This window comes from Acomys russatus, chromosome 7 (assembly GCF_903995435.1).
Source record: "Acomys russatus chromosome 7, mAcoRus1.1, whole genome shotgun sequence".
NCBI lineage: Eukaryota > Metazoa > Chordata > Mammalia > Rodentia > Muridae > Acomys > Acomys russatus.
The window spans coordinates 13406371-13433401 of NC_067143.1; the positions used below are offsets into that span (position 1 = coordinate 13406371).

At 36.7% G+C, this 27031-nt stretch overlaps 1 protein-coding gene across 8 annotated transcripts in view; it reads left to right on the top strand.

The window, feature by feature from the left end:
- Nucleotides 1-25419, top strand: part of Luzp2 (leucine zipper protein 2) — a 463171-nt gene extending 437752 nt beyond the window's left edge. For all 8 annotated transcript variants that reach the window (XM_051148629.1, XM_051148628.1, XM_051148627.1 and 5 more), the window contains exons 10-12: nt 10597-10689; nt 24062-24139; nt 25056-25419. In XM_051148629.1, coding sequence (XP_051004586.1) covers nt 10597-10689; nt 24062-24139; nt 25056-25160 — 276 coding nt within the window. In that variant the 3' untranslated portion in view covers nt 25161-25419. The remainder of the gene's footprint in view (nt 1-10596; nt 10690-24061; nt 24140-25055) is intronic.
- The last annotated feature ends 1612 nt before the right edge of the window (nt 25420-27031 follow it).

Sequence of the window (27031 nt, forward strand, 5' to 3'; positions counted from 1 at the left end):
TGGCCAAATGCCACAGATAAGCTGCTATACATCTAAAGACTAGAATTGTGAGACCTGGCAGGGTTACTCTTCCTCTGTTAGAATCTGCTAAGTTTTCTTTTTCAACATTTCAAAGTGGGTTGGGCGTTCCTGGACAAGGGCAACATCGCCCAGAAATGATTTTATTCAAGTAAGCAGTAACTCTCGCAGCAAAATCTCTCTAAAGAGTATCATCTTTTTCTGGATTCGGTTTCTTCCATTCCAGCAGCAGGAACAACCACAACGGCACAGTTCAGCTGAGGTGGGTTGACCTCATTTGACAGAACATCCAAATTACAGGCTCTACAAAGATAAACTGTCTGAGTCCCGTTTTATCTACATGCTAATATAGAATTAGACTCGGGATTTTGTTCCAAACACCCCGTTCACATTCTGATGTTCATCAGATTCAGTACAGCTTTTGTTATTCCTTAGTCCTGTGACAGAGACAAAACAAAAAACAAAAAAACAAAACAAAACAAAACAAAAACAAAACTGTTTCTAGATTATATTCATTAGGCGTCAAAGTAATCATTCACTTAATTAAACACAGAGCTTTTCATAATGAAGGATTTTAACTTTTTAAGCATGGATGGTTGTCACAATGGTGAAGTTACTATACATAACTTATTCCTTTTGTTAAAAGTATTATTATAGGTTATTTTAATTTTTAAATACAAAACAAAGTAAGATAAATTTTCCTTGGCAAATTTATGAGGGAAGACTGTGGCACTGTAATTTGTTTTTCATTTTGTATTTTTTTAACTTATTAAGATGAAAATCTCCCATACAAAGTAGCAAAAGCCCAAACTAGTAAGTTATAGTTGGAGGGAAAAATATATACATACACTAGTCGCATTTCATATTGCTGTGACAACATACCTACTGGAAGCAACTTGGACAAGGAAGTATTTCTGATGCCCCATGGATTTAGGGATGCAGTATGTCATTGCTAGGAACATGGGAGTCCATAGTGGCAGGGCCAAGTTGATAGATTCCATCATGGCAATACATGGTGGCAGAGACACAGGACTAGAACACCTCAAGTCTTGTCAGATAATGAAGCCAAGTATAGACTGCAAAATGAGTCTGAAATGTAACCTTCTAAGCTCTGGCAGCAGTGTGCTATAACTGAGCTAGCCAGGTTTTATATCCTATATTATCAAAAATCTCTGAAACTAGTGTCACTAGCTGGTAAGTGCATGTCTGAACATAAATCTATGAAGGGTATTTCACATTCAAAAAATAACATTCTACACTTGGACACAACTGGGTCATGGTCATCACATGACGAAAATGTATTTAGTCAACCTTGAAGAGTACTCATATCCTTACGCTATGCAAAATATCAAAGTCTCTTTTGTAACTCTTGGTAAGGTCAATACAAATTACATATTCCCAGCGCACAATGATGTGGGATAAACACTCCCATTCCAAGAAGGAGAAGCAAGAAGAAAGAAAGAATAGCCCAGACTAAAGGAGTGATGATTCCTAATAAAGCAAGGATCAAACCCCACAGCTTCATGTGTGGGGCATGGAACCCAAGGCAGCACTGTCTGTACTCAAATGCCCTTGAGAATCCACACCTCAATGATATTGTCATGTGCAGGAAAAGAGTGCCTCTTGACTGTTTCCAGACAGTACATGCAGGTGTGTGTGTGTGTGTGTGTGTGTGTGTGTGTGTGTGTGTGTGTGTATAAAAACTTAGTGAAGTCTTTATTCCCAAATTTCTATCAGCCTTCCTGTCTTTCCCACTCTCACTAGCCCATTAAGTGCTGCTTTCTTTATTTTCAGTCCTGAATGAAGAAATCTTCCACATTCTTTCTAAAAAGCAGTTCTCACGCTCCATGAACCACATGGTCAGATTTATCCTAGTAAAAATCTCACTTCTGTATTGACTTTCTATCTCAGGCTATTTTCTCATTGATGCAAGGAACTCATGGGAGGAATAAGTCATACTGACTCCCATGGCCTGTGAAGCATGCAAAGTTGAAGGCAGGAGTATACAGTGGGCAGCTTCGCTTCTTGGTACATTATAAAGGAAATCATGAAACTGGAAGCAGTACTAGACTATGAAACATACACAATGTGTGGCAAAACCATCATTGACTGGTAGGCCTTTCCCCAAGAGTATTCCATAACTTTCCAAAATATCATCTAGTAATGAAGTATTCAAACACATAATTCTGTGGCAAGAGGTGAGGGGGTGCAGATGATAGATAATACATAGATAGACAGTAAATAGAGATAGATAGATGGATAGGAAAAAAGGAAGATGATAGATAGATAGATAGATAGATAGATAGATAGATAGATAGATGTAAATGTTAAAGAATAGAGAGATGATAGATAAATAAAGATGACAGACCAAAGACAGATATAAGCAGGTTCTAGTTATATTTTGATGGATAAATAGAAGAGTGATGGTATATGATAGATCTAGACTAGATAGATAGATAGATAGATAGATAGATAGACAGATAGACAGATATATATATATATATATATATATATATATATATATATATAACAGGTAGATATAGTTCATAGATGACAAATGATAGAGAGAAGTTAGAAACATGACAGAGGAATAGGTAACAAATGTAAAATTTTATTTAATTCATTTTCACATTCACCTACTCAGCTCCAAGTCTTGGAATGTTTCTTATAATATAAAATATCTACACAGAAAATAAAAATGAATCAAACTTGAACATTTGGCTGCACTCATGCTGCCTTATTTTTAGGGATATATACTGAATACACTAAAATTAAAGTTCAATTGCAGACCATTCATTTGAGTTTCTGAATCTGGGTTTGCTTTGCTTCCTGTTGGTTCTTGAACTTGCATCACACTGTGAATTTTCAGGTTTGTTTTTATTGTATTCCTGCATCACACAAACCTCCCTAGTTTATATGTTGCAAATAGTCACTTAAGCCATATTAAAGAAGATGTGTTCATGGAGCTGCAGGAACAAGCCATGGGGAGGAAAAGCAGGTATTCTAGCAGAAGGAACACATTATCTACAAAAATGGATTTCTTGGTGAGAAATAGGCAAGGCCTCCCACAGATTACACATAGCTGACTGGTAGCAGCTTGTTCCTTTATTTTGTTTTATTTATTCTCTTCTCATGTATTACATCCCAACCACAGTTCCTCCTCCCAGTCCTCCCCACACCTCCTCTCTCCCCCAGATTCACTCCTTCTCTGTTTTCGCTCAGAAAACAGAATGCCTCCCAGGGATATTAACCAAACATATTACATCAAGTTACAATAAGACAGGCATGTATCCTCCTATCAAGGTTGGATGAGGCAAGGCAAGAGGAGGAAAAGTGTACCCAAAACAGGCAAAGGTGTCAGAGATATGGCCCACTCCCACTGTTAGAGGTCCCACATGGAAGCCAAGCTACACAAACATAACAGACAGACAGAGGACCCAGGTCAGAGTCATACAGGCCCCCTGATTGTTCCTTCAGTCTCTGTGATCCCTTTAAAACCCCAGTTATTTCTTAACTGGATATATGCATTTCAGTCATGAAGCTACCTGGGTGTGTGCCTCTATCTTAGATGGCTCAGAGAATGTGACATTCCATACCATTCCATACCACAGACTGAAAGGACCACTAATGGTACAGTAGAAAAGAAGGAGGGATGAAGAATATGTCTTGTGAAACAAGTGGTATTTCTAGGAATAAAACAGAATTAATTTGTTGTGTCTTTAAATTGTAATGTTATCGCAATACATAGAGTGTAAATGTGTGTTCCCTCCGATAGCTTCTAGACATAATTTAAATTGCCATTTAATTACTCATTTTACAATCATTTCATCAGCCATATGCATGTCTGGTTGCTTTATGGTTCAGCACTTTACTTTTATTTTGTTTGTGTCTTAAGTACAAATCACTTAAAAACTGAAAGAAAATAACAATAATTGGTTGACTGAAAAATATCTACTAGCTTCCAAATATTCAATGACAAATATGTTTTCATTTGGAGCTTTCAGTCTGATGTATAAACCAACAATAAGATGTCCTGACTTCAATGCAGTCTGGTGCTGAGTTGAGGTTTATCAAAATAAAACATATAAACAAAATTGAAGCTACCAGAACCTTTAAACAAAAGAGGTATTTCCCAAATGTGTTCTAGGGATTTTTACGTTTTTAGGTTTTCTTTTATATTATATATGAATATTTTTCTAGCATGCATGTATGTGCACCACATGTGTGATGGTTGAATCCTCTGAAATGGGATTATAGATGGTTGTGAGCCAACATATGGTTGCTGGAAACTGAACTTGGGTCCTCTGCAAGAGCAACAGGTGCTTTTACCTACTGGGCCATCTCTCCAGCCCTTTATGGATTTTTAACCTGTAAATTTTATATATGAAACACATATGGATAACAGCATTCTGTATCAGACCTGTGAACAACAAAATAAATGTCCTACACACAATAAATGTAGACATGTGAGATCTCCACACGTGTGACGAAGGCTGAAAGCCACGGGGATGTAACAATAGTTCTTGCTTTTACACAGTTACTGTTATTATATGTTGAAATAAAATTGCAAAATTATTCATTTATCTGATTATTCAACTGAAGCCACATTTAGGAAGCACATAGGAAAATATAACATTTCAAAAAATACAGGAAAAATCTGCTATTTTGTTAGTGTAATTTAATGCATTCTTTATATTTTTCAGCTGTTATATTCTTTGTGACTTGTCTCAACGCTAGTGTATGTTATTTCCTCTGTTATTATAGAGCCCTGTCTTCATTTCATCTGTAAGATTGAGGTACTGGGAAGCAGGTAGTGGCCACTCAGTTAATTTTACCCAGAACAAGTACATGTTTGACTCTTTTGAAGATTGTTTTTCTTTGGCTGGATAGATGGCTCAGGGGTTAAAGCATGAGCCGTGCCTGAGGACTTGAGATTGTTTCCCCTCACGTACATGGTGGCTCACAATCATCTATAACTCAATTTCCAGGGGATTCAATGCTTTTTTGGAACTCTGCAGGTACCAGTTGCACATGAGGTGCACAGGCAAATATGCTTCGTATTTTAATACGAAAGTTACAAATAACTGTTTGTGTGGACATCATTATAATAAAACCAGCATCCTACTCTTCCTCACATCCCAAAGGAACTTAACCCAGAATAGAGATTGGATCCATTTGTTATCTGCTACCCTCAAAGAATAGTAAAGAGATTGAATAAGAGTATAAGAGTATCATTCTTTTTTTTTCCCCAGAGTTTAGAACTTTTAGTTTGTCCTAAGGTCACTAAAGGCATGTGCATGTGCACGCACACACACACACACAAACAAACAAACAAACAAACATTTTTACAGCCTCTAATGCAAATGAAAAAAAGGAAGAATATATTTGTAGGAAAAATGATTTTGTACATCAGATGAAACAGTATAAAATTCAAAATGAACAGATACATATTATTAGCTCTATCACTCATCTTTTAAATTTTTATATGAATAGCTAGTCAAAAGCAACAGGGTATCTCTCTTGAAATACTATAGAGACAGAGTCCACGTAGACCACATGGCTATACTTGAATCAGTCACTGAACAGGTAACAGAGTAAAAACTCCAGAGTCCTTGCTTTCAAAATAAGAGGGAAATACTGGGATGGAAGAAAATACTCAGTCTTCTTTCTTTGTTTTAGATCGATTTAGAATTCTCCTGGACCTCCAAAAGCTCATAGTCACTGCCACCAAATGTGGTTCTTCCTCTGTTGACACCTTCTTGGCCTCCGAAACTCCTCACCTCCACCTGGGCCACCAAAGCCACCTTCACCTTTAGGTTTGACCCATCACAGGCAACTTTGTTTTCGCCTTGATATGGCTTCAGGGAATTAAATCAGGCCCGGTTGGAGGGGCTACAACATAATTGAATGTATGACAATTTTATTGAGAGCAATCAGACTTTTTATACCTTTATCAGAAACAGTATGATAACAATTGCCAGTAATGATACATTTATAGTTGCCAGGACACAATGGCATTTTCAACCTCTACAGAGTACACAAAGTTAATGTCTAAGGCCAGTTGTCATTCATGTCAAGGTTTCATGCATCCTTGACAGCTAAGGGAGTGTACAGAGAAATACAAAGATGTTTGAACACCTCACTGTTACAGGATATTTGATCCCTTTGTGAAGCCCAAGATTGTAAACTGTAAAACTCTGTTTCATGTTTGGTGTGATAGAGCCCTAACACACACCTTTAAGATGAAATATGATAGATATTGATTTACACTCAGAATTTTAGACTCACCAAGATAGGAAAAATCTTTTCTTCAAGGTTGCCAAATACAAATACAAATACCCAAAACACTGTAATTCCTGATTGTCTTGTGATTCTTCTTGCTTTAGGTAGTTTATTGTATATATGTATAATAATATAAGTGTATATGTAAAAAAGAAAAATAATAAAAAGGAAAAGAAAAATAACTTTCTGTTTGTTGTAAACAGGTGGTTATGGTGTGGTTCAGCCAGTTCTAGCACTCACCTTTGTCCAAGAGCTTTCAGTACACAGGATTTAATAAAGTTAACCCTAGGTCAAGAGGCAGAGCAAGCCCAGCTGACAGGGACTTTGAGTTGAAGGGTATTTATGACAGCATGGATAAGAAAAAGGAGCTTCTGAACTTTGAGTTAGCAAGCTCTTTGGCTTCTAATTTTTTGGCTTTTCCTCCTGGCTGCCAGCTGAGCTATGGAGCTTTTTTTAAGCTTTTCCCCCAAGAAGTGAGCTGAGTAGGAAAGTCAGCAGGGCGCTTTCTCTGCCTCTCTGAGTTAATCAAATTTTCACCCCAGTATCTGGCTCCTGAGTCTTTATTGATAAAAGCAAACGTTTGGAAATTTCATTATTTTAAAACAAGAGTTTGGTACCCCATATTGGGCACCACCTGTAAACATGGCTTTTTCACAAACCTACTTTATTTCTGGTTCTTAAATGCTGTTACTTTGATTTTGGCTATTGGCTTGCTGTATATAGCCTTTATTATGTTGAGGAAAGTGCCTTGTATCCCCGATCTCTCTAAAACTTTAAACATGAGTGGGTGTTGAATTTTATCAAATGCTTTCTCTGCATCCAAGGAGATGATCATGTGGTTTTTTATTTTCAGTTTGTTTATATGGTGGATTACATTGATGGATTTCCGTGTATTAAACCATCCCTGCATGCCTGGAATGAAGCCTACTTGGTCATGATGAATGATATCTTTGATGTGCTCCTGTATTCGTTTTTCAAGTATTTTATTTAGTATTTTTGCATCTATGTTCATAAGAGAAATTGGTCTGAAATTCTCTTTCTTTGTTGAGTCTTTGTGAGGTTTAGGTATCAATGAGACTATGGCCTCATAGAATGAATTTGGTAATTTTCCATCCATTTCTATCTTTTGAAGTAGCTTGAAGAGTATCGGTATTAGCTCGCCCTTAAAGGTCTGGTAGAATTCTGCACTGAAACCATCTGGCCCTGGGCTTTTTTTGGTTGGGAGACCATCGATGATTGCTTCTATTTCTATAGGGGAAATGGGACTATTTAGCTTGTTTATCTGTTCTTCATTCAACTTTGGCAAGTGAAATTGTTCAAGAAAATCGTCCATTTCCCTTAGATTTTCAAATTTTGTGGCATAAATGCCTTCAAAGTAGGATCTTATGATTCTTTGAATTTCTTCAGTGTCTGTTGTTATGTCTCCCTTTTCATTTCTGATTTTGTTGATTTCAATACTGTCTCTCTGCCTTTTAGTTAGTTTGGCTAATGGTCTGTCTATCTTGTTGATTTTCTCAAAGAACCAGCTTTTGGTTTTGTTGATTCTTTGGACTGTTTTCTTAGTTTCTAATTTGTTAATTTCAGCCCTGAGTTTGATTATTTCCAGGTGTCTACTCCTCTTGGGTGTTTCTGCTTCTTTTTTTTCTAGGGCTTCCAGTTGTGTTGTTAAGATGCTTATGTGCGATGTTTCCAATTTCTTTTTAAAGGCACTTAGTGCTATGAATTTTCCTCTTAGCACTGCTTTCAATGTATCCCACAAATTTGGGTATGTTGTTTCTTCATTTTCATTGAATTTCAGAAACTCCTTGATTTCTTTCTTTATTTCTTCCCTGACCCAGGTGTCATTTAGCAGAGAGTTGTTTAGTTTCCACGTACGTGTAGGCTTTTTGTTATTTCTGTTGTTGTTGAATTGCAGCCTAAGAGCATGGTGATCTGATAGGATACAAGGTATTATTTCAATCCTCTTGTATCTATTGAGGCTTGCTTTTGTGACCTACGATGTGATCAATTTGGAGAAGGTTCCATGGGGTGCAGAGAAGAAGGTGTATTCTTTCTTGCTAGGGTGAAAGGTTCTATAGATATCTGTTAGATCCATTTGACCCATGGCATTGGTTAATGATGTTATTTCTCGGCTTAGTTTCTGTTTTGCCTCCTGCTTTGATCAGAATTTTTCTCTGCGTTAGCTTCTTTCTTAAATTCGATATAAGCAATCCCCTCATCTTTCCCATACTGGATGACCAATCTGATCTCCATCTTCAAAAACTCCTTTTAATTCATTCTCAATGATGCTTTTTTTAAAAAAGGTTTTATAAAGCATAAAAGGCTTCATTAATTTCTCTGTCATGCTAATCTTCTCGGTCAAAGCAAGCACAGGGGTGTCTTTCGAATCCTTTATCTTTTCTGTTCCCTAAAAAGTGCATGGGGAGGAGGTGTATATTTATGTCTTCTAAACGAGGTAAGGCCAGAATAAATAGACAAGTCTCAGTAGGGGTTTAAATTTTACCTCCTGTATTGTCCTTGGCTGGTGCCTTAGTTTGAGCGGGACCCCTGGGCCCAAGTCTGCCTATCATAATGTTCTACTTGTAGGTTTCTAGGACCCTCTGGATCCTTCTACTTTGCTATTCTCCCATGCTTCTCTCATTTAGAGTTCCAATAGGATGTCCTCCCCTCTGTCCCAGTTTCCTGGTAAATGAAGGCTTTCGTGGGACATTCCGCAATTGAGTGGAGAGTGGGATATGACTTTCTCACGTACTCTGGTGCCTCACATTTGACCATGTCCCCTGGAGGGGGAGACCTGGTGGCACTCAAAGGAAGGACAGCAGGTTACCAGGAAGAGACTTGATACCCTATGAGCATATACAGGGGGAGGTAATCCCCCTCAGGAACAGTCATAGGGGAGGGGAATAATGGGAAAATGGGAGGGAGGGAAGAATGGGAGGATACAAGGGATGGGATAAACATTGAGATGTAGCAAGAATAAATTAATAAAAATTAAAAAAAAGACAAGTCTCAGTTCCTTGTAGATGTCAATGAAGTTACATTTACGTGTCAGGAGAACTTACTTACTGAATTATATTGTTTAGCTAAAGCCCAACATCTTGTTGAATTAACATGGAAACTGTGAAATGAACTAGAGTGCTTTATTTTCTATGGTTCTGTTAATATTCCATAAACCTTAATAGTCTCACTTTCAATATAATTCTATCATGTATGTGAAGGATTTTTTTCAATGATTTTTGAGACATTAACTTTGTGAAAAAGTAATCTGAGGACCATGTAGAACAGCGGAAGACCCTGGTTGGGTTTCTCTGACCAGTTTCTGTTTCGCTCTTGAGCTTTTTAGATCACAATAGTTGGAATCTTCATGTATTTCTTCTGTGTGGCCCATTGCATTCAAAACTTCAGACTCATCAGCATTCATGAATTTATATTTATCTCTCCTACCAAAGTCTACTCTGCTTTGGTGAGAGCAGTGTTATATTTAAATGATTTGTGCTAATGAAATAGATACCTACACTTCCCAGCGGATAATCACAAACCTTACCACAGTGAATTACACATGTTATTTGTATATTTCTTTTGGCCAGAGTGTTTTTGCTTTCTTAGTGTTCCTAATGAGATAAATGTTATAATCACATTTTGGTACCCTGAGGAAAACAGCTTCCTTTGTGAAGGAACAGAATGCACATAACCCTCTAGGTATACTCTGTAATATTGCAAGATATTAGTTGTCTAGTTGAGAAAATGAAGCATGTACTTATTTTATCTTGGACAAACTAGGGATTAATATAAAGAGGAAGGGCAAGATTCCTGTTTCTTGAAGATTCTTTTTTAAATATTTTATTTATTTACTACTATGTATACAATGTTCTGCATGTACACCTGCAGGCCAGAAGAGGACATTAGATCACATTATAGATGGTTGTGAGCCACCATGTGGTTGCTGGGAATTGAACTCAAGACCTCTGGAAGAACAGTCAGTACTCTTAACCTCTGAGCCATTGAAGATTATTTTTTAAAAGCTTATTATTTAAGAAATATATATACCAAATGGAAAATTTTTATGAGGCCTCACTAATGAAAAATTTTAACATAAATTATTTTTTTTTATTTCAAAAATAATAATTTTTAAGGCACATTCTAAAGGTGTCTTATATAATAATGTCTATTTCCACTTTATATTGCAGTGTTGACATTGTATTTTATCTTATATAACCACATAAATCTGCATCTTTGTGTAAAACTTATTTCCCTGATTTTTAATATGTATTTTTCTTTCTTTGCATCTCTCTCCAGCCACAACGAAGTTCTCCAGGAAACTATGAGAGCTCTAGAGAACAAGCAACAAAGGAAGAGACTAGGAGAACATCTGTGTGTGGTCCTCAAGATGTAAGAATAACCTAAAGTGGTTTGGAAAGAAGGACACAGAATTTGGCAATGATAGCTCATGTCATCATGAAATGTTCTCTGTGTGTGTGAGATGTCTACTTTCTAAGCATGATAACTTTCCATGTGATGACACAGATGTTGGCTAGAGGTAAATGTTCTTCTAGTGTGTATAGCCAGAATCTGCTCTGCCATCTGATGTGTACTACAATCACCCTCACCCCTACAACCACAGTGTAGGCACCAATCGAGTGGTTAATTAAGCAAAACAAGGAAACAAACAAAAAGGTTCCATAGTATTCACCAACTAACAAAAATCAATGTGACATTATAGAACCTAGACAAAAGGAAATCTTTAACTTTCATAGGATAAAGAGATAGTCGAGTGGAGAGTGGAATATGACTTTCTCACATACTTTGGTGCCTCACATTTGACCATATCCCCTGGAGGGGGAAACCTGGTGGCACTCAGAGGAAGAACAGCAGGTTGCCAAAAAGAGACTTGATACCCTATGAGCATATATAGGGGGAGGTAATCCCCCTCAGGAACAGTCATAGGGGATGGGAATAATGGGAAAATGGGGGGGGGGAGGGATGAATGGGAGGATACAAGGGATGGGATAAACATTGAGATGTAACAAGAATAAATTAATAAAAGAAAAAAGAAAAAAAAGAGATAGGAACCTGGATTGTATATGTCCCTCTTAATAAGTAAAATTAAAATTAAAATATCAATCCTTGAATTATGTCAGAATGAAGGTTTCAGATCTGTCATGGGAGGTTTAAAAAACTAGGAATGATATTTTTGTTAACCAGATTCAGATAGAGGCTCTAGTCCAAATAGAAATTATATCCTGGGATTTCCCATAGCTAAAGGAAATTAGTCACCATGTAAAGGAAATAAAGAAGGGAAAACAAACTAATAGGTACTTAAATTTTTGTTCTGTTAGCTTCCAACATGCATTTGAAAAAAAATCTCTCAATATGCTTGTCACCTAATCTTTGTATATAGAACCATATAATTTAGGATATAAAGTTAACCAGGAGTAGAAACCAATACTCTGCAGTTGACTTCTACAGATAGTCCAGAAAGCTATAGGTAGGAAAGAATATCTTTGCAGTGGCCTGAAGTATGCAAAGATCTTTGCCAATGGGAGTAAAATTTCATGAACAGAAAATATACTTGAGCACTATTGATACAGAAAAGAATATAGAAAACATATTGTCCTCAGTTGCATCCATTTCTTCTGTGTCATATGACAGTTCTGCTTTGAACTTTGTGAGAACTCTCCACAATGATTTTTACTATGGCTGAAGCAAGTTACACTCCCACCAACAGTAGATAAGTGTCCCCTTTTATCCACATTCTTGCCCATAGATATACTCACCCATAGGTTAATTATGAACCACAAAGTAAGAACTTGAATTTCTTCATTAGATAACTTAGTTTGAATTATACAGTGTTTTCAAATGTTTGACAACTGAAAAACAAAGACAAGTGTTCACCTATAGTGGGTATTTACATTTTTATATGACAAATTGAAAAGTTCTGCTTTGTTCATTGATGTTTTAAGCATCATTTTGTTTTACCATTTTCAAGAAATTGGACCTGAAAAATCCTGTGTGTGTGTGTGTGTGTGTGTGTGTGTGTTACTATTTTCCCCTTCTCCTTGCACTAATCTTCTAAGCATCACTTTGGTTTACTGTTTTGCAAAAAGTCAAACCTGTCAAAATTCTGTGTGTGCGCATGTGTGCACGTGTGTGTTACTATTTTCCCCCTCTGCTTCCTCTAGTGTTCTCCCTCATAAACACCTTTCCTTTGACAATTCTTAAAGTGTATCCTTCCTTGGTTCTGTCTTTACTGGCAACAATGAAACTATTGTCTCTAGTCTTACTTCAGTAGACATTGGTGTTTGGTGTCTCAATCTTCCAGAAGTTATAATTCCTAGGGTAGAGAATGTTCAGTCAGAGCTACAGATCCAGAGACTAATATAAACTAAATAAATTGCACACGTGTAAGGAAGAGGGATTAATGGCATGGGATGAATATCGGTTTTCATTTTTTTATCAGGAGTTCTAATCAGTGAAGTCAGAATAATATCACCTAGAGAACACTTTCAAAATATGGTTGCACAGGACTTTCCCGAAAAGTTAATTCTTCATTTTCATGGGTGGAGTCTGTAGAACTGATGTGTTTATTTCAAATATACCAGGTAATTTTATGCTACAGACAAATGTCACCAAAAGTGGCTTTCTAATAGGCATAATCACAAAATTATCTGGGGACATTATTCACATTTTGAACGTCTATTTGGAGTGTTCTAAATGAATAGAGCTGAGGGATTTTATAAAACTTTTGAAATGGGCCTGATGACTGTTGTCTCAATACAGACAATCTTATAGGCATGTGACCATAGAATACAATTTTAAAAGCGTTGGCTTAGGAAAGGTGTAGTCTCTATGGTATATTATCCAGTAACCAGTTGTCTATTTTTTCTACAGTTCTAGTTATATTTTAAAATGGTATTTTTTGTATAAGCTCCTTAGTAGTCATGGTAGATTTTATATGAATTTAATGATGGGACATCTATTTCCAGAATATGTCATTTGTTGTATGATAATTCAATATATGCATTCATATATGCATTAACGTGCATATATATATATATATATATATATATATATATATATATATATATATATATATATATATATATATATATATATACACATAGCTGTGGAACTGTGATTAAGGACTGTGAGGCTCCAAAGCTTCTATTGCTCTTAATAACTGCAAAACTTCTTAGAGAATGCGACTGTGAGATGCTCAGGCAAACACAGAGCCTGGGTAACAGCACTGAGGAGTAGGGCCTTCTTTCCACACGTCACATTTGAGACTGCCACATTTCTGACTTCTTCCAGTTAGCCAAATGAGCATGGGGGGGGGTCTTCTGGATTTGTGGGAGCTATTCTAGAGTGTATCTGTCTGAACTCAGAACATCCTGCATTGTATTAAGCATTATGAAAGTGTGACAGCCACCTCAGTGTAGCAACATGAAAATACTTTCAACATCATTATATATTTAGTTGGAGAGGCAAGATCCACTTTAGTTTGTTTTATTGGATGTATAAACTAACAGAAAGGAGAATTTAATTTAAGTGATTACACTAAAACACAAGAACTGCTTTCTGTTTCTTTATTCTGTGCTCATAGCTATATTATAGCCAACATTTAGACTTGCAACCCATAATGAGCCTTTTATTTTTTCCAGATTATGCTGCAATGTAAGGCTCTTTAGTCAGTTGTCCTAGCTGTCACATTTTTATGCAATGACTATCCTTTATTAACTATATTTTAATCCTGTTCATCAAAAACTAATTCTCAACTTTCTTAGCGCTTTACTATACAGTTCCTACTGTGGTGATCCCAACCATAAAATTATTATATTGCTATTTCATAATTATAATTTTGCCACTGTTATGAACTGTGATGTAAATATCTGATATGTGACACCCTCCCACAAGGTGGTCACAGCCCACCTTGAACTAATTGATGAAAATTTTTAGTTTTTTTTTTTTTGTTTTGTTTTCGCTATTGCTTCATATTGTATATGTTTATCATTTTTGTAGCTCCATACTATCTTTTTATTACTTCATATAACTTTAACTATGATTAATAGTTATTATTTTTGAGATTACAATATAATTATATCGCCTTTCTCCAAACTCTCCTATATACCTTCTTGTTCTCTTTCAATATGCATATATATTCCCACATACATAAATCCAACCTGCTCAGTCTGTAATGTTATTTGAATGTAAATTTTCAGAGTTTACCATTTAGTATTAGATAACCAGTTGGTGTGTATGTCCCTAGGGAAGTACCATACTATCTTAATACCTATATCTTCACATACATTCTGAAAATAGGAGATTAACACCCTAAAACATTTCTACTCTATTTGAATACAAAATTAACTATTCTTTGCCCAGTGCCATACCTTCTAACTCATATGATTGACCTGAAAGTTTAATAATCCTGCCTACTATATTTTGATAAGGGTTATATCTATAGATAGTATTAAGGGCAAATATCATCTTAATAATTATTATTCTAATTCATAAATTGTTTCTATAACTATGTTTAAATGTTCATGTGAAATGATTCATAATTTTAGAGTTACATTATTTCTGAGATGAGAAAACCTAAAATCTGACTTAAGAAACTTCACAGTCTGTAATTTTCAATAAGTGTCTATCTATAAGCAGTGCCTCTTCACCACAACAGAGATGGTTATACTTGGTTAAGACACTGAAGAATAAAGTACCAGCCAAATATGAAAAATGAGATTTTTTATTCTAAAGTATCTCAAGAATAATTAGTAGTTAGAGTGGGTATCTATGTGTGATCAGATAATGAAAACTCACAATTCACAATGAAGGTAGGAAGTGAGGTATTGGAGGGAGAAATGATCTTATAGCTGATCCTTGGAACTCTAGAGAGAAGTGGGGGACACCCATGCATATGTCACTATGGATGAGTGCTTGACTCCTGCTGGTCACAGATTACACTGGATAGAACAGGGGAGACTAGAAAGAAAGACCTACCTCTAAGCCTTACAGTGCTGGTCTTCAGACTGCCTTTGTAAATGGCTTTATTTTATGGACTTCTTATCAATACAGGGTATAGCAATGGTTTTCCAATTTCAGCATGTCTAAGCAACACTGGATTAGCCAATTGTGTTCCCAGGATCCAGTTTTGTACATCAGCACTCTGTGAGAAGATTCTTAGAATGTATTATTTGAGTAAACCCTACTAGAATGTCTGTTGTTAATATTCTGCACTAAAGACTTTGAGAAACCTTGAAGCTGATTTCTGGCCTATTTATTCAATTTTAAAGTGGCATCAGTTAGATAATAATATTAAATAAAACCCAGACAGAAAAGCCTGTTTCTCCCTCAATATCATTTAAGACATGTTGAATTTTGCTTTCATTTTTAGGAATTAAGAGTTGAGACCTAATCGCAATGTGGAACGTGATGTTTTTACTTTTATGGATAGCAGATGCTTTTCTTAGGGTGCTAAGAAAACAGAAAGCAACACAAGCCATTGCTTTTGTTTATGTCTAGCACATTTTCTCAATTGTCTGCTGTGTTAGCTGATGACATATTTACTCATGTCTCCTCTGTGTTTATTACTGGCATACTTGCTCAATTGTCTTCCATGTCTGCTACTGCCACACCTGCACAGTTGGCTGCCACTGTCCTTGCTGTGAGATCCTGGCCAAAGGGAGACTTTTAATCAGCTATAGAGGAATTTTAATGCAGCAACATGGATGCTTTGGCAAGGAATCACATCTAAAGACCTTCTAGATCTGTGCCATCTGGCTGGAATGCAGACATGCCCTGGATTACAGTATGATCTGTTTGGAATACAGACGTACCCTTAGTACACACCTTTAATCCACACAATGAAAGTAAGATTAGCTTACAGAAGGACGCAGCAATGTTTGGAAGTGGCATCTAATTAAGGGGCAGACAAAGTGATGAATCAGAGAAAGATTTGACAGAATGAGTCAGAGATAGGACATACCCAGCTCTCATGAAAACAGCACAGGAAAGAGAGGCTACTTAAGAGCAGTGCAGGGAGAAATGAAGGAATAGTGTAGTGAGGAAGAGGTGGAGGTGAACTGTGTGTGGAAGGTTTATGGGGGCAGTTTTACAGACACAGGTCAAGCCAGAGAATGAGAATGAACCAAACCAGAGTCAGTTTGAGGCCAAGGAGAGCAATTCAGTCAGAAGACTAGAGAGAAGCCAGATTGAACCAGTCATCCTGTAGAAGTGTTTGGGCCAGAACAGCTGAGTTGAACCAGCCATAAAGAGCCAGAAATGGTGAATTTATTCAGCAGTACCTCTCAGATTGAAACATTCCAGACCTAGGTTAGCAAATGAAGGGAAGAAGCTGAAGCCTTCAAGGTCCAGGATGGCGTAAAATTAGATTGTGTGAAGGCTATAAGCTTCCAGGCCTAGGACTAGGGATCGCTATAACAGAGAAAGTAATGTTATGGCCTCAACCCAAGCCATGTCTTTGCACAGAGTGGGAAAGGCTTTCATCTCATCCCCTATTCTGAGGAAATAAAAACAATATATACATATGGCCCTGAATGTTTACAGTTATCCAAGCATTGTCTATATAAATTGGAGGGGGGAAAAACATCCAGAAATAAAATCCAAGATCTACAGGTTTAAAAAAAAAGTCAGACCTTTTCATGCTTTCAGCTTCATAGAGATTTAAGAGATGCCAGTTTGCTGTTTAAGACAGCGTTCATTGTGTCATATGACAACCCTGGTGAGTTGATGATGGTGTGTGGTAGACAACCCTTTTGCAAGTCATGCTTTGATTTAAGTGATCTGAGCTTCCTGAGTCCATTGCCATTCTAAGCAGTGCTTCCTCATAGCTAAGGCTGATTTATTAATTATGTTGCTGTGGCATTTTCCAGAGGAGTAAGCTTGTTTCCATCCATACAACCAGTTATTTCAAAAATAGAAGGTCTCCAAAGGCATTCAGAAGAATTACATTATCTACTGATATAATTACCATGTTCATTTAATACACTTTAATTACAAACAAGTAAAATGTGGTCTTGGTTATGCTTTTTCTCCAGAAACAATATAGGAAATTTAATAATATTCAACTTATTAATTTAGCAAATAACAATAGCCCAACTAGAACAATAAAGTTCATTTTGAGACAGTTGGGACATAACTGTGGTTATATTCACAGCCTCACTTGCTAACCATTGATTGACCTTTGCTATCTCCATGAAGGGCACATACCCACCTCCTAGCCTGAATGCCCACTGTGTTAGGTTTATACATGTATTTGCTTATCTGCATCACTCTATCTCACATTTTGGTTATTTATCCAAAGTCCTTACTTCGAATTGCATACTAGTACCTGTAGGAGCTGAACATGTAATAAATTTGTGTTATAAGTTTAGATTCCTGGGGAGAGTCAGCATTATATTCACAGAAGATGTGGATACCATAGCAGGTATCAGCACTTTTTGTCTCCTCTAGAGTTGAGACTCCTCACCTGGATTCAACGTTGGTTTTTAATAATTTTAATTCTGTAGCACTTTTTGAAATACAATGCATAGATAATACAATATCTCAGAAATATTTATCTCAGATCTATTTGCACTTCTAAGTATCTTTAAAATGTACACTCTATTTTTTTTTTTTTGATTTTTGGTGTGTGTGTGTGTGCACATGCACGCACGTGTTTGTGTGTTCTTATCATTTTTGTTTTCAGCCTTTAGCTTGTCTCATCTCTTAATTCAATATGAACAGGAAACAAGCTTTAGTGCTGATCATATATCTTTCCTTTGCTCTGTTTTAAGCTTAATTGTATATTTGCATCCCCTGGTTTATTATTTTAATATTTTAGGAAATTCATTAGATGTTGAATAACTTTTGTGAAATATCATCAAGTTACTAAGAGTAGTAACAAGCTTATAGCAATCTTCAAGAATGGAATTTTAAATGAGACAATTTTATGATGAATTTCGGGTAAATTATTCTACTTTGGTTTTTTTCAATGTATTTATTTATTTTAGAGAGGTTCATTCTCACTATGACACCCAGAATCGCCCCAGTGTCACAGCAAACTTTCTACCTCAGCCGTCCAAGTGCCAGGATAACATCTGTGAGGCACAACATCTGGCTTGTCTCCTATAGTTCCTAAAGTTTTAATCTATTTACAGAAGTCGTAATATGGTGTGTTTACAATTAAGCAAAACACCATTTTATCACTGTTACAGCAATGGCTGGTCATCCTCTCATTCTGCCTTTTTAAAAGTGTCATTTCCAACATGAAACATTTCACTGAATAAATTCCTAACGGTCCATCTGCATCCAAGTCACATATACAGACACGTTATCACCAACTCATTGTGAATTTTCTAAGTGCTCATTAGATTAGATGCCTTGGTCTAATGGAGGACACATTTTGACTTTACAGTTACTGAAAAAGGATGAGCAGTTGGTTGATAGGACATCATTTTTGCCCTGTTCAAATCAGAAACAGTGAAGGAGGAATGGTGACATATAGACCCAACAGTGGATGACAATGATCAGGAAAAGGAAGGAGAGAAAAAAAAGGGGAAAGAGCAGTAGAGAAAGTAGAAGGGTGAGATTAAGAGACAGAGGAGAAGGACAGCAAAGGAGGAAGAGGAAGAGAACACAAATATAACAGAGGGAAAAGGAAGAGGAACTAGAAGACAAAAAGGAAGAAAAATAGATATGCAGGTTAGAGAAAGATGAAAATGGGGAATAGTTATATGATTGGGCATATAGAAAGATAGTTGGTGTTATTTCTTATGAAAGCAAACTTTAGGACAATCCACTCTGTTCTCCTCAACTCAGTCGTGTGTTGCCACATCTCACACTGGTTCATGGATTAGTGGTTCACATCTACTTTGTTGCACTACTATGGAATTTTCTCTCATACTTTTAACTTAAATAGTTTGCAAAGGTAAATATTCAAACATTTTTGTCCTATCATTTTTCATTTTACCATTATTTATTAAACTTTCATAGTTTAATACAATTATTTTGTTTTCTTTCTCACAAATTATTAAACATTTGTCCCCATTAATTTTGATTTGGAGTTTTGAAACATGACTGCCCTACATAGACCCTGCTGACTTAGAATTCACCATGTAGCCCAGAATGAAATAAAACTCACAATAAGCCTCCTTTTTTAATCCAAAAGTTCTGAGATTCTAGATTTCAGCAATCATGAATGACTAACTCATAGATTTCTATAATAAACATTAAACATTAAATCTGTTCTTTGCATATGTTACATGGGGAAGAGGGAGCCGATATATACCCGCACATCTATATTCTTTCTCCCAGAAAGTAAAATTCAGTATTGCCCTTCTTTCCACCCCTGTTGATTTCCCTCAGAAAAAATAAACATGCTATGTAATTATTACTTTCTCACAATGCCAAAACTAATATTAAACTTTAACTTATTATTGGTACCATGCATCCCACAAAATTCTGTTGACACTTACAAGGCAACAAGCATTAATCTATCTACCACATTGGCATGCTTTATAATTGGTTGTTAAAATTCAATCTCCTTTCTGGTTAATTTTATTTTCTTCTTAACTTTTTCTGTCAATTAGAACTCTTTTAGGAACTGTGAATGGTTCATAATTGTCTTTAAATTTGAAGAATGTATCATTTTACGATTTCCTTTAAAAAAGGAAACCACTGTACAGTAAAAAGTATAATTTATGCAGTTTGAAAAATAAGATTTTGGATATACCAAGTTCTGAAAAATTCCATTAACTACCCTCTAGACCTTAGAGGGGTCTAGGAATAAAAGTATGTGGAAATGTGAGCCTTAGCTTGACAGGGAGATCTACAGATCCCGCCATTGTGGGATCTACTCAAGGTCATTTAGTTGTTCTTAATCTCACTTCCCTCTCCTCTTTCTCACATCCTACCTTTCATCCATTGTATCCCTTTGAACATTGGATAGTAGCTCTTTAGTTCTACCAATCTTTGCATTTTTCTAGATAAAATTTTTAGTACTGTGTGTTTTGAAATAGAATGGTTTTATAGATGAGTATTTATAAGAATTAAACAATAAAATTGTTTAAAGCCCTGTCTAAAGAACTCTCAGTATTCCAGTAGCAATGAAAATGATAAACATAAAAGTGAATGTTCTAGGCACACATACACACATGTGCATGTACACATTGGGATACACAAATCCACATATGGGACACACGCATAACATGCACATATACACACATAGTCAGACACATAATAATTGAATAATGACTGAAGGGGTAGACTCCTTAATTTGCATAAAACATTTCCAGCTTTTTGAAGACCTGTAACTTATTTGAGCTAGTCTCATGAAGAATTATGTGAAGCAGAATATCTATAATTATTCCAAGTATTGTTGAGATAAGACACCAAGAGCCCATTCATGTTACAGATATTTGTTATGCTTCTGAATGTATTTAATAGTCATGATAAAATAGAAAATTTGGAAGTTTATGTAGGTGACAGCAGGAATCATAAAATAATCCAAAACAAAATAAAAACAAAGCAGCTTTGCATACATAATCTCCAGAGTCACACAAAGAGAGGGCTGCCTAGAGAACTGACAGTTTACAGCCTTTCCATGAAGATGACCATAATGACAATATAGTTGAGAAACCATTTCATGGGATGAGTTCCATGGAATGCAATTTATCTGTGTCTAGATTTCAGTACAAGAAAGCTTTCTGTCTGTGTACTATCATTAAAACATAAGCATGTTTCAATGGAGAGCACTTACAATAGAATTTCTTCTTAGTAAGGACCAGATTCCTCATAAACATCACTGTTTGACCTCTGAATTCCTCCCATCCTCTCAGAGTTCCCATCTTACTGCATCCTCACCAGTTACCCATGGTACATCTCTACACCTTCTCCTGTTAATTCCTCCCCTCCTCTTTGTCCTAGAAAATTTTCCCTATTAATACTCTCACCATAACTCAAAGTCAGTTGTACCCTCACTGTCTGAAAAGGAAATGGCAAGTTATCTAAGTAATCAATAATCAATCTTTCCTTTATGGACAACATGAAACATTTCTTTCCATCAGTGTTGTAGACTATTTCTCTGTAGACTATGCCAGTAAGAAATAAAGTAACTAATGTTTTGAGTATGATTTCTGCTGTTATTTCGTATCACTCTATTAGACATATATTGATAAAAAATGGACCTTCTATAAAACATGGCCACATCTGGTCATGCAGAGAAAGCAGGTATGTGAACATTTTTTAAGACTGATATGTTTTCATTACCTGTGATGTTATCCATCTGTTACTTAGTAGGCTTTAGATGCTGGCAATCTACTCTCTGATTGTGCCCTATGGTTGATCAATGTCCATAGCCTTTGTCTTAAAGGATCACACAAAGTATTGATGGGCTGTGTATGCTTATACATATTAAAAAAAATCAATCCAAAGTGCTACTGTTGAGATACACAGTGATGACTGAGCAGGCATGTAACCGATTCTTGCTACTGTTGGAGTGAACTAAGGAGGGAATAGCAGTATCATTTCAAGATCACATAAAATATGATTTGTATGACGATGAAGTCATAGCAAGATGGCAAAGAGTAAAGTAACGTGATGCACAAGTGAAGTTCAAATTCAAAGTAAGAATAGCTTACTTCTGAAACCCCGAACTGCCTGAGCCTTTATCGTCTATGCAATCTCTGTGGACTTATCAGAGTATTTCATACGACATCATGAAGCTAAACGAGGCCTCTGACCCATGTGTTTTCCTAGAAAAGAAACTGCATTGTTTACTGTCAAGAGCTGTCCAGTGTCCGTGTATTACTAAACTCTTATCCCTGTTTCATACATGCAGAAGACTATAGGAAGTTAGCGCATGGAACGCTCACACGCTCCATCTTAACATTTGTTTATAATATGCGAATAGGGGAAAGAGAAAGGAGGCTGCAGACAAAGAGAGGAAGAGGAGAAATAAGGAGGAAATCCGTATCTCCATGCTCTTTCAGGCAGCGTGGGAGCTGACTGAAGCTGCGTCCATTATCAATGGCTTCATTTTCTTCTCACATCTCATATGGCTAAATGGGAACATACAGCTTCTTGCTTAATAAATTAAAAGGATATTCCACATACAGAAACGCTACCTTTTTAAACTATAGCAAAATATTTTGCCAGACATATTTATCATTTTACAACACTCGCTGCTTTTCCAAGTAACCTCGGTTCTATTCCCATCACCCACAGGTGACTTACAACTATCAATAACCCCAGTCCCAGGGAGTCCAATGCTCTCTTCTGGTCTCCTTCGACACCAGACAGTCATATAGTACACAGACATACATAAAACTTACTTTCCTTCTTGTTTCACAATGCTTTTATGAGATTTTCTCTTCTTTAAAGATTTATTTATTTATTTATTACGTGTACGGTGTTCTGCCTGCATGTCTGCTTGCAAGCCAGAAAAGGGTACCAGATCTCATTATAGATGGTTATGAGCCACCATGTGGTTGCTAGGAATTGAACTCAGGAGCAGACAGAGCTCTTAAGCTCTGGGCCATCTTTCCAGGCCCTGTCTTACAATATTTAAAGATTTATTTTTATTTATGAGTGTGTGTGTGTGTGGTGTGTGTGTGTGTGTGTGTGTGTGTGTGTGTGTGTGCATGTCACTTGTGTTCATGTTTGCAGATGCTAGGGAAGGCCAATGGATCTCCTGGAGCAGGAGTCATAGTGGCTGTCAGTTGTCAGTTGCCTAGCCCTTGTGTTTGGAACTGGGACTCTGGTTCCCTTAAAGAGCAGCAAGCACCCTTAACTGCTGAGAAATCTCTGCAGCCCCTGCCTTACTATAGTGATGTCCCTGCAGGCACATTCACCATTGATGAATTTAAATGATTTAAATCAAATCAGTCATCGATGAGTCCAAAGGCATCACAGATGTAATATTTCTTTAATCCTTTCCTTCTTTTGAATGATTTCCCTTAGAATTGAGCTTATTAGTAGCCAGCAACAGAGAGAGGCTCCTGTGAGATGCAAATGTCTCTGAGCATCTGAGCACGTGCTGGTTCTTGGAACTCAACTGAGAGGATTTTGCCTTTACTTTTTTAGTGTGCACTGAATTGGTAGAAACTTAATTTTTTATTTTATTATAATAAATTCACATTATATCCCAATTGTAATCCCTTCGCTCTTATTTTCCTGTTCTCACCCTCCTTCCCTCTCCAGTCCTATTCTCCTCCCCTAGATCTCTGACAAGTAGGGTCCTTCTCCCCCAACCTTCTGACCACAGCCTATCAGGTCTCACCTGAATAGCCTGCATCCCCTTCCTCTGTCTTCCTACAGGGCTTCTCCACCAAGGGGCAGTGATCAACTCATGGGCACCAGAGATCTTGTCAGAGGCAGTCCCCTGCTTTCTCCCTCCATTCCCCCAGATGGAGAATGGGCTGTGCATCAACTACATCTGAACACGGACTCTAGGTTCTCTGCTTGCAATGTCCTTGGTTGGTGCATCAGTTTGTGCAGCCGCCACCTGCCCCCAACCCCTCACTGCTGCCCAGATCTTAGGGCCTTGATAGTCTTTTTGTGCAGCTCCTGACACTCCCTCCAACCCCAGTTCTCCCATCCCCAACTCTTCCATACAACTCCCAGCTCTTCACCCAGAGTCCAGCTTCAAGTCCTGATCCCCCACTGGGTGGAGTCTCTCAGAGGATTGGGAATAATCAACAGTGAGTTTTTCCATCAAGTTTTTTTTTTTTTAATTTAAACAACTTGACCTATTTTACTTGTTTTACAGGAGGGTAGTTCCTGTTCCATCAAGCATGAGGAGGGTCCCCAAAGTAATCTCACTGCAGAGTCAGAGCTGACAACACAGGTATTCCCTTGTTAGTCTACTTGATTTCCACTATATCCGAATGTCTTTCTTGTAGCCACTGGATTGTAGGCAATTCTTGTTTATTTCCTTTGACATAAATTTATTTTCTGTGGGGTGGGGGGTAGATGGAGCATGCCATGACTCTTATGTGGGGGGTCAAAGGATAATATGAAGGATTTTTTTCTTTCTTTTCACCATGGTGAGTTCAAGGCATCAAAGTCAGTTCATCAAGCTTGGTGGAGAGCACCTTTACCTGATAAGCCATCTTAAAAGACACAGAGGAAGCTCTTCTATTGTCTAAAAGAATGTGTATAGATCCTTTGGCAAGGGCCTTTGAACTTCGTATTCTGTGCTAGCCAGTAAAGCCTTTAGTGTACCTCTGTGAGGCCCTGCAAAGACTGAGGACAGGTCTCTTCCTCCCCTTCTATGCTGCCAGCCAAGAAGGTAAAGGAAATTAAACGGAGTATTTTTTTAAAAGTCCATAGTTCTTATGAGGTGAAAGAGAGTAACAATGTGGTTACCTACACACACACACACACACACACACACACACACACACACACACACACACACATAAAAAGCAAGTTTACCTGCAAACATTAATTCTGATTTCATTCTTATATAAAATATTATATAAATGTCAATGTTCAAGAATTTTTTAGAATTAGATGAATTTATGTTGGATGATTTGACCTAAGTTTTCTCATAGTAGCTTTTGAGGAATTGAACCAGTTGTAAAGACAGTGTTTACATGTGGTAAAAGTTTAGATATTTGTTTAGTTTGTGGCTATTCCTGTGGTCTAGATGCTATTTATTTGCAATGATAGACCTTAGCTGTCCTGCTACAATGTTGTACTTTTACCTTAAATATGCCTGTTTTTATTCTTCTAATTGTCTTTTCTCTACTGTTTGGCAGAAACTGCAAATGCCTCTTTGTTCTGAATGTGAGGAGAAAAAAGGCCCAGAAAAACAATCAGCGGGTTTCGATGGGACTCCAGCTAGAGAAGAGAAAATTCTGTAAACAGGAGGCATGGCGTCAAACGCTTTCCTTTCCAGCCGTCATGTTTCCAGAGCACAGGCTTGATGGGAACACATTTCTAAAGCATGCAGCTTTTTCAGATCTTTATGTAACTTTATAATGTGGACTATACAATTCCCAAAAGATTCCAGGCTGATTATGAACTTTAGCAATAACCCAATGAAAAGAATTTCTTCACTTTTACATCTTTAAAATTACCCAGTACAAACTGATTTGTTTCAAGCTAAAATACAACATAGCATTTTTTTGGTCTTTGTACGAATATCTGGGACTTCTAAGGTCTAGTTGGTAACATCAACTGGAGGATGATCAAATATGAGTCCTGGTGTTTTAAAAAGTCCAAACTGCAAAAATATGAAGGTTTTGGCCCACAGTGGCCACTAGTGTCACTTCCTCCAAAGGTGAAATTGCAGATAAGAATATGTTATTTTAGGTATGTATTGCTTGTCTCATTACATTGGCTTAATAACCATTTGATATAAAATTATGCCAGTTAATTTTGTCAATGATACGTTAGTTACCAGAATTCATTAGTTAGATTTAATATGATACTCACAGAGCATTTTTTTCTTTTTTAGACTGAATGACCAGATGTCGTTTATAGTACCTTTTACACAGTCTTTGTGTATAATCACTGATATTGTGTCAAGATGTGAATCAGGCTGTCTGAAGTGCCAGTTTTAATTTTTTCTATTGTTGGAAAATGACAAAATGTAAGATGGGAAGGAAATTCTAAAATATTAACATGCAATGTACACACAAATATTTCAAAATGGGCATTTATGAAGGCAAAATAACATGGAATAATTTTTTTAAAGCAAAGACATTTTAGCGTTGAAGATAGAATTCTATATGAGACTCTCACTGATCAAAAGAGCCAGACTTTGGCATAACTATAGAATAACTCATAATTTTCAAAATGAGTATATAAATGATAATATATTCAAACACCCACTTGGCAGATAAAAGCTAGCCAACAGATGAAGGTAGGGGCCTATACTGATGGAGGTCATTCATTTCTGTCAGATAAACATATATCGAAAGTTCAGAAAAAAGATAAAACTATTGTATACTGTATGCGATTAATCTGTTAAGCCTCTGTTGACACCTAGAGAGAACACATCCCAGAATAAAAACACACTAAAAGAAATTAGTAAGACTTATTTTATAGGGCCTAATGGCTTGAATGTGTTATAGTCAAAGCAATTTATTGAGCTCTAGCACCGGATAAAACTGCTAGCAGAGATAGTAAAAGCACCACACATTAACTCTACATGTAGAGTAGTTTTCTGGATTTTACCAGTGTTTTCACTCTTAAAAAGAAAGATAAATAATTTATTGACTCATAGATTTTTAGCTTAACTAGCCAAGATTAATATAAGATCAGGATATGAAATTTCTACTCGTCACACCTCCCATTCCATCTCACTCCACCCCACAGTTCATGTAATATTCTATTTTCTTGATAGAATAATAGGCTTATAATTTTCTACTTCTTTTTCTTTTTGAAGCAAAATCTTATGTGTGTTGAGTTGGGCTCAAAACTACTACAAAGTAGAGTGTATCTGGACCTCTGTATCCTCCTGCCTCCACTTCCCAAGTGCTGAGAGTTATATAGCCACTTCTCACCTCTACGTTAATGAGGAAGATTAATTCTTTCTAATTTAGACTTACCTTTCCACTCTTAACTAGGGCGCTGGTTTCTTGCCTCCTCCCTCCCTGTGTGTCCCACAGAATGCTAACCACATATTCTTGTTATGGCGGGTGGCGAACGCCCATGACTCTTTGCAGGGATGACTGAATAAAGAGTCCCAAATTTGAGCAACGTTGTTTTACAGTCATGTGCTTTGACT